The 6,884-nt window shown below is 37.8% G+C and overlaps 2 protein-coding genes across 2 annotated transcripts; both read left to right on the top strand.

The window, feature by feature from the left end:
- The first annotated feature begins 1,170 nt into the window (after window positions 1-1,170).
- On the top strand, window positions 1,171-2,421 carry LOC103930077 (calmodulin-binding protein 25-like). Its single transcript, XM_048576353.1, has one exon. The coding sequence runs from the start codon at window positions 1,446-1,448 to the stop codon at window positions 2,226-2,228; it is 783 nt and encodes a 260-aa protein (XP_048432310.1). The 5' UTR covers window positions 1,171-1,445; the 3' UTR covers window positions 2,229-2,421.
- Window positions 2,422-3,566: 1,145 nt separating this feature from the next.
- On the top strand, window positions 3,567-6,119 carry LOC125473896. Its single transcript, XM_048577315.1, has 6 exons — window positions 3,567-3,627; window positions 4,081-4,331; window positions 4,742-4,849; window positions 5,151-5,273; window positions 5,370-5,460; window positions 6,031-6,119. The coding sequence occupies exons 1-6, from the start codon at window positions 3,567-3,569 to the stop codon at window positions 6,117-6,119; spliced, it is 723 nt and encodes a 240-aa protein (XP_048433272.1).
- Window positions 6,120-6,884: the final 765 nt, after the last annotated feature.

The raw sequence follows: 6,884 nt of genomic DNA, 5'->3' as shown, positions 1-6,884 counted from the left end.
TACTTCTGACCAGTCAACCCACAACCATGGTTGAGTTATTAGCTGCTACGGTTTGCCTAAGTTTATTTAATGATTAGGGTTTTTTCTATTTGCCCCTTTAGCGTTTGGATTTTTCCACTTTGGTCGTTCAACTTTCTTTCCTCTCAAATTGATCGTAAATGTTTTCGTCTGCCAACAACGATATGGTAATGACTGTTGCTTTTACTATCTTTTGAGGAAATTTTTGATAGCTCAACTACTTGATTAAGTTTTCTTTTTTAAAATAAAAAAAAGAAAAAGATCAGCTGGTGGCTTTGTAACGGCAATTTATTTTGGAGCTGGAAAGACTCACAAAGGCATTTCAGTCTTCTCTTGCAACCATCGAGTGATTTACAGTGGCAGGAATCAAACTAAGATGTGTCGTATGAAATACGGTTCTGAAATTCGTCTTCAACCACCGTTGGTTCTTGATCGAATATGTATATTAACTCAACCACTTCAGTTTGTAATTGACATTTATGCTAAAGACTAACTAACATTAATAACCAACTTAATTGGTCGATTTGGTTTGGAACTACTACTTTTAATGGTCGTTGAAACTAAAACTAGTCTAATACTATCATTAAACAAGAACAAATAATATGATTCAAACATCAATACACTATTTCGGTGTTACATTAGTTCACAAACTCATTATCAAGTATCAACCTAAAAAGCATAGTTATTTTCTTCTACCAACAAACACAACATACAACATTCTTCTTTTATCTAATTTCTTTATATTCCGTAGAATCTATGTTTATTTGGTGTTATTGAGAAAGGTTTTGTTTCCAATAAAGTTAACATAGCGATTTTCTTGAACAAAAAACAACCAATTGAAATATGCCTACCACTAGTGTTTGTCAGGTTTTGTAACTAAAACCAATATTATCGTTTCATAAATTTTTAAAAGTAAAAGAACGAAAATGACAATATCACTAAAGTTGAGGGAGCAAATTTGAAATGAAGTCATAATTATTATTCAATTATAGTCAGCAACAGCAGCTTACTTAGATATATAAAAATGCGTACGGAAAAGACGACGCGTGTCCCCGCGATCAACGCGTTTTCGTCATCCTCTTAATTCTCCCCACACCGCCTTATTTATGCACATCGTCTTCTTCCTCGCTACTCCTCTCAAACGACCACCACCTTCATTCACTCTCTCTCTCTCTCTCTCTCTCTCTCTCTCTCTCTCTCTGCTTACTAATCAACGATAAGAACCCCCAAGTCTTTCCATTCAGTCAATCCTCACAGTACGCTTCACTTTCATTCCCTTTCATCCCGTACAGAAACCCCATTTCCTCAATTCCGATTTCTCAAAACGAAAAAGAATGATCTGAAATTCGATTGATTACACAAAAACCCAGTTGCTCAAATTCAAATTTTCAGTTTAATTTGGAATTTTTAGTTGATTGAGCTGCTTAATGGCGTCGTCAGAGAACGTGGCGAGCATGATGGAGCCGTGGGCTTTCAGGCCCAACACCTTCGCCGACTCCTGGATCTCTGACGCCTTTTCCCGCGACACCAAAACCCTCACCATGGCGCTCCAGAAGTCCCTCTCCGGAAACAACCCGGAGCCGCTTGAATCTTCCTCCCCCGATTTTTTCATGCCTTTTCTCAACACCATCGTTCAAACACCCGAAACGACCCCCACCCCCACCGTTTCGGGACTCTCCGGCTCGGACGATTTGGATTCGGCTGCCGCTCCGCTTAAACGCCAGCAGAGAAACGCGATTGCGGTGGCGAATGGTAGCGGTAAGGTTTCGAAGCGCAAGTCTCGCGCGTCGAAACGGTCCCTGACGACTTTCATCACGGCGGACCCGAGCAACTTCCGACAGATGGTGCAACAGGTGACCGGCGTAAGATTCGGTAACGGACAAGTCACTATGCCGTCGGTTGTGAAGCCGGAGCCACAGAGACCCGGTAGCCTGTTGGCCGGTGGTGTCGGCCTCTGCATGCCGACCCTCGATACGTCTGCGTATCTTTTGGATCAGCCCAATCAAGAGCCGCAGTTGGCGGGCCCCATTTCGACTAGGATAGCTACTGGGCCTGGGCCCAACACGACGTTGACCGGGTCCGGCCCAGTGTCATTCGGGGCGACGGGTGGCGTCGACGTCGCTCCTGGCGGTGGCGTTGCGTCAGGGGGATTAGGTTTTGACTCGTTCTCGTGCTTTCCCACTTTGGAGTCGGGCTGGAAGGTCATGTGAGTGAGGAGAGTTCCGTTTGACTTTGACGAACCATCATGTGACACGTGGATGATGATGATGTGTTTGATGATGTATTTCTGTTTATACGACTTAATATTAATATGTTTTTTTTAATTAATTTTGATTGTTAGTGTTTTGTTTTGTTCCCTTATTATAATTTCTTTTGATTAGCAATGGAATTATGGTTTATTGAGTATTGACCCTTCATTAGTTCAGCTTAATGAATTAAAGTTTTATTCATTTTAAATTTTGCATCGGTTTACACTCTTTTGCCATTTATTTGTAAATCTCTAAATGTGCGACAATAAAATGTTAGAGAGGTTAGATTTGATGTGGTATATAATGTGTGTATGCCAGATGTGTTGCGTGATTTAGTACATCAAACACGCCATTTTCCAAGTTCGATCAATGAACCAACTGATTATTGGTATATTGGTATTTATTTTCTTAATATTAAAATGTACTAAACTCAGTTTCTTATTGTATTTGTCTTCTCTTCTCATTTTTGAAAGAGACCTCAAACTCGAGGAATGAATGTGACTTTAGCGTGGAGTCGAGCAATGTGACTTTAATGACGAGCTGAGCAAGTCAAGGAAAAATAAAGAAATGCAAAGTTGAGCTAGACTTGACCCCAAAAGATAACTAATGACATATTAGGTCTTTAATTAATCCAATTAGAGTCACTAACTATGCGCTTTGTGCATTAAGTATAACCAAAAATAAAAGAAAAGTGCACTTTGGGCAATTAAGATAAGATTGTGCCTTAAATATCTTCTATTAAACAGAAGCAAAGCATCTTTTCTCTCTCATTGCGTATATTGTTGTCCCTACTTAGACCCTAAAGTCAATCCTTCTGGTAAGTTTCGTTGTCTTTTTTTATAATTATTTTTTCTTTTTTCTTTTTTTTTTCCTTTTATTGAAGACTAAATTTTATAAAGAGTTGTTTTTTTTTATAAATATAAAAAAATTAAAGTGCACAATTATATTTTTTCACGGAGTGACATATTTTATTTTCATCTTTATTAAAAGAGAAATCATTTTTGTACTCTTTTTTCTCCGTTCATTTTTATTTATTTATTGTATTATATTAAAAGAGTCAAAGAAGAATTAATAGATAAAAACAAAAAGAGGGCGTACAAACCAAAAAAAAAAAAAAGAGACATTTTGGATGCGGTTTTAACTACTAGTGTTCTTTGACTAAAACCTTTGTGGTTTTTAATTTTTTATCGAAATCTCTGACATAAATGTAATAATATATTTCTATATTGGTTATTATATTTTTAAATTAAAAATGAAATTTGTAGTTCTTTCTTTGAAAACCTCAATCAAAAAGCCGAAATGGTCCATAGAACAAATAAGGCCCAAATGGTAGGGAAAGATGAATCCCTAAAAAACAGCGGTATTTAGTAATTTCATGTTTTCTGTAAAGGGGTGTGTTATTCACACACCTTATTTTACTTCTCTCACACCTCTTGATAATGTCTGTTCGTTAATCTTTTTTTAATTCATCCAATCTGACGGCCAAATATTAAAAAGGTATGTGAGAAGTAAAATGAGGATTATAGATATCGCACCCCTTCTCTAAAACCCCAAGCTTCTCTGAAAGTCTTAAACCCTAGGCAGAGAGATTCTGAATTCTGAAGCACTAGGACTTGTGCATGGCGAAGTTGCGGGAGCTAGTGCAGCACTGGAAAGTATTCAAGGCAGATACAGCATATCCAATGAGCAGATTACGGCAGGATTACGAGGATTTTTTCAAGGGATAGTTGCGGGAGTTAGTGCAGCTACTGGAATTCCTTCATCATGCATGGTATCATTATATATACGTTGCCTTATCTTTTACTGACTGCAGATCCTGCCAGATTTTATGAGGGGATCGTCCCAATTGTTCCGCAATTTGCAGAAGGCTGCACCAACATATACGGAACTGGATCCGTTTCAGAAAACCAGCTCTCTGGAAAAGTGAAAGATGCTTCGGTTGTCACCCATGAGTTACGGTTGATAAAGTTGACCAATGGCGGAGCTCAAGTTAATGAAAGAGTCTGCGTCTGTTACTTGGATCTGTTGTGTTGCTATTCATTTCATCAGCCAATATCTCCTACAGTATCTTATATCATTGCACAATCCTATATATGAACAGTGTTGGGGTATTACAGTTAGAATCGGTGTTTAAAAGTACTATTCGTAACATCGTGTCGTAGCTTTCGAACAAGTTCACAAATATCTCCGAATAAGGTTAAAGTTGGCTTCTTCCCTTTACATACGCTCTTTTACACTTGAAAATGTGTAGTGGAATGGCAGGAATTGGTTTTTGATGCTATTTTTTGTTAGACATTCTGTTTTCAAATTTCTGTAAGGATTTACGAATTTCTTTCTCCGTTACCACATTCAATCCTGTGGTTTGTGGCGGGTCCAATGCCAGTGTAATACATTATGATCGGAATGATCAGAAAGTGAGCTAATTATCAAGTCTACCATTTCTGCTTACAAAGGTTTATGTACATTATTTGCAGATAAAAGATGGGGCTCTTGTCTTGGAGGATGTTGGTTGCGAGATTCGTGGTTATGTCAGTGATCTTACTCGCACCTGGCCATCCTATGGCAGCTTCTCGTCAGCTCAAGTAAGGATGATTGAATGTTTCTTCACCTTTACAGCATTTTTCAAAAGCTGAAAGAACGATTTATCTGCCTTGTTTTTGCCAGATCATTTTATTAAATCTGTTAATGCTGTTACAAATCTTGTTTCATTTGAACGCCGTGTGTCTATATTTTGACAAAGTGTCGTGCAGGAGTTTGAGTGCTAACATCTTATTTTAACTCTTCAATATTATTTTTTTTCTTTAGATTTTTATTATGTAATTGCATTGGAGCATCTCAGTGATCCATGAAGCTCATCGATGCGAGGTCTGGTCTGCATTTCAGGAAGAGCTCTACGATCTTATTCTGCAAACAAACAAGACATCTGTGGAGCTTTGCGAACCTGGTGCTAACATTCGAGAAATACACAACTTTTCAGTATGGTTCTTTGTCCCCGAGTTGTTTCTCGTCTGTCAATTTCACTTTGAGAATTTAACCATTTTCTGCATCCTCTGAGAGTCAATGACTCAATGAGAACCTTATCCCGATCACTCTCTCCTGCAGGTTGAAATGCTTCACAAAGGACTCGAGGAGATCGGAATTCTGAAGGACTCTAGAAGCAGTTCCTACCATCAGATGAATCCAACTTCCATAGGTTTCTCTGTTCATTCCTTGACAAAAATTTCAGTTTTTTGTTTTTCCAATATAATACGGCATCAGTCGGACTATGTTCTTCGTTTGTCCAACAAAGACATTTCAAATACTTCATTTTTTCTAAGTTTGAGTTGGTTAATCAAAAGATGATATGAGCCACCGAAATATTATGTGGTTGATGAAGTTTCTCCAGTTGTCCAGGTCACTATCTGTCACGATTGTTCTACAGTTGGCTATGACTATTCCTTGAAGCCAGGCGCTGTAAGATGTCTCCCTCATATACCAAACATGAATTTTACTACCTTGATGGTTTTTCAAAACTTACTTGCGTGTTAAAAATCGGTTCTGTAATCTTTCGTGTAAGTGTGCATGCAAAAACTGAGGGCGAGAGTAGTTGTTTTGCGTTTTCTAGCGGGATCGATGAGTCGTACGATTCACAGAGCCCTTTTGTTTTCTGCCAGCTTCCGACCTTTTTTCCTTCGGTATATGCCATAACTATCTGTGGAGTGGAGCAACGTAGTTGGAACCGGAGATTTCAAAGCTCTATGATGGGCTTTATATCATGGTTCAGATATAATGCAAACGCATCAGGCATATTGTTGCAAGTCCATCCCGGAAACCATTGTCCTCGGACAGGCAGTTGTTCTCAAAGAGGTTTAGCTGACCAGTCCATCCCAGAAAAAAGTTATCCGATGCAATTGAATGACAAGTGACAACAACCAACTATAACATAGTTTGGGCTTTAGGCTTTTATACTCTATTCATGAAATAGTTGCAATATACGTTTTCAGAAGTGAGACTTTCTATGAACTTTTCGTCATCTCATGTTTCTGGTACAATACATTGTAAAATATTATGCTAAAAATATGAGGTGACCCGGAGTCCATAGAAAGTCTTACTTTGAAAGAGTCTCCTTAGTATTTCTCTTTTATTTATTCAAAATTACAAGGCATGGTTAGAGAGGAAAAGGGTAAGACTTAAATATAGGTGAATACGTCATCTGCTACTCCAACTAATTCGGCTACGCTCAAATTTATGATTAATTCTTATTATTTATTGGAAAGTTAATGCATTTATAGATGTTGAGTGCTAATTTATGTTGTGAGGCCATGCTGATACACAATCATTAATATTTTGCTTCTCTATCGTACTTATTTCGCAAGCAAAGTTTTGTAAATATTCCATTATTTTAAAGAATGGATTAACCGGTAATTTCGCTACAACAATCTACTATTTTGCAGGTCGAAATAGCATTTCAACCTCCTCTGCCATCATCGAGTACATGATTCACCAACACCAGGAATCGAACCTAATATGTAAAAATTATATGATTCAATTTGATGTATAAATGTTTTGAAAAAAAAAAAATGTCATCGTTACCAGACTATCCGTGTATGATGATAAGATTTTCTTGGTGTAATTTTA

Source organism: the organism of the source record quoted next, unplaced genomic scaffold, assembly GCF_019419815.1.
Source record: "Pyrus x bretschneideri cultivar Hongxiangsu unplaced genomic scaffold, Pyrus_bretschneideri_v1 Contig11, whole genome shotgun sequence".
NCBI classification, from domain to species: Eukaryota; Viridiplantae; Streptophyta; class Magnoliopsida; order Rosales; family Rosaceae; genus Pyrus; species Pyrus x bretschneideri.
Note: the sequence above shows the minus strand (reverse complement) of the source record. Positions and strands in the feature narration are given on the sequence as shown.

Coding starts and splice junctions, on each gene's coding strand:
- LOC125473896 (XM_048577315.1), top strand. CDS start 3,567: ATGGTCCATAGAACAAATAAGGCCCAAATGGTAGGGAAAGATGAATCC. Junction 3,628..4,080: donor TGAATCCCTAAAAAACAGCG/GTATTTAGTAAT, acceptor TACTGACTGCAG/ATCCTGCCAGATTTTATGAG. Junction 5,274..5,369: donor TTGTCCCCGAGTTGTTTCTC/GTCTGTCAATTT, acceptor TCTCTCCTGCAG/GTTGAAATGCTTCACAAAGG.
- LOC103930077 (XM_048576353.1), top strand. CDS start 1,446: ATGGCGTCGTCAGAGAACGTGGCGAGCATGATGGAGCCGTGGGCTTTC.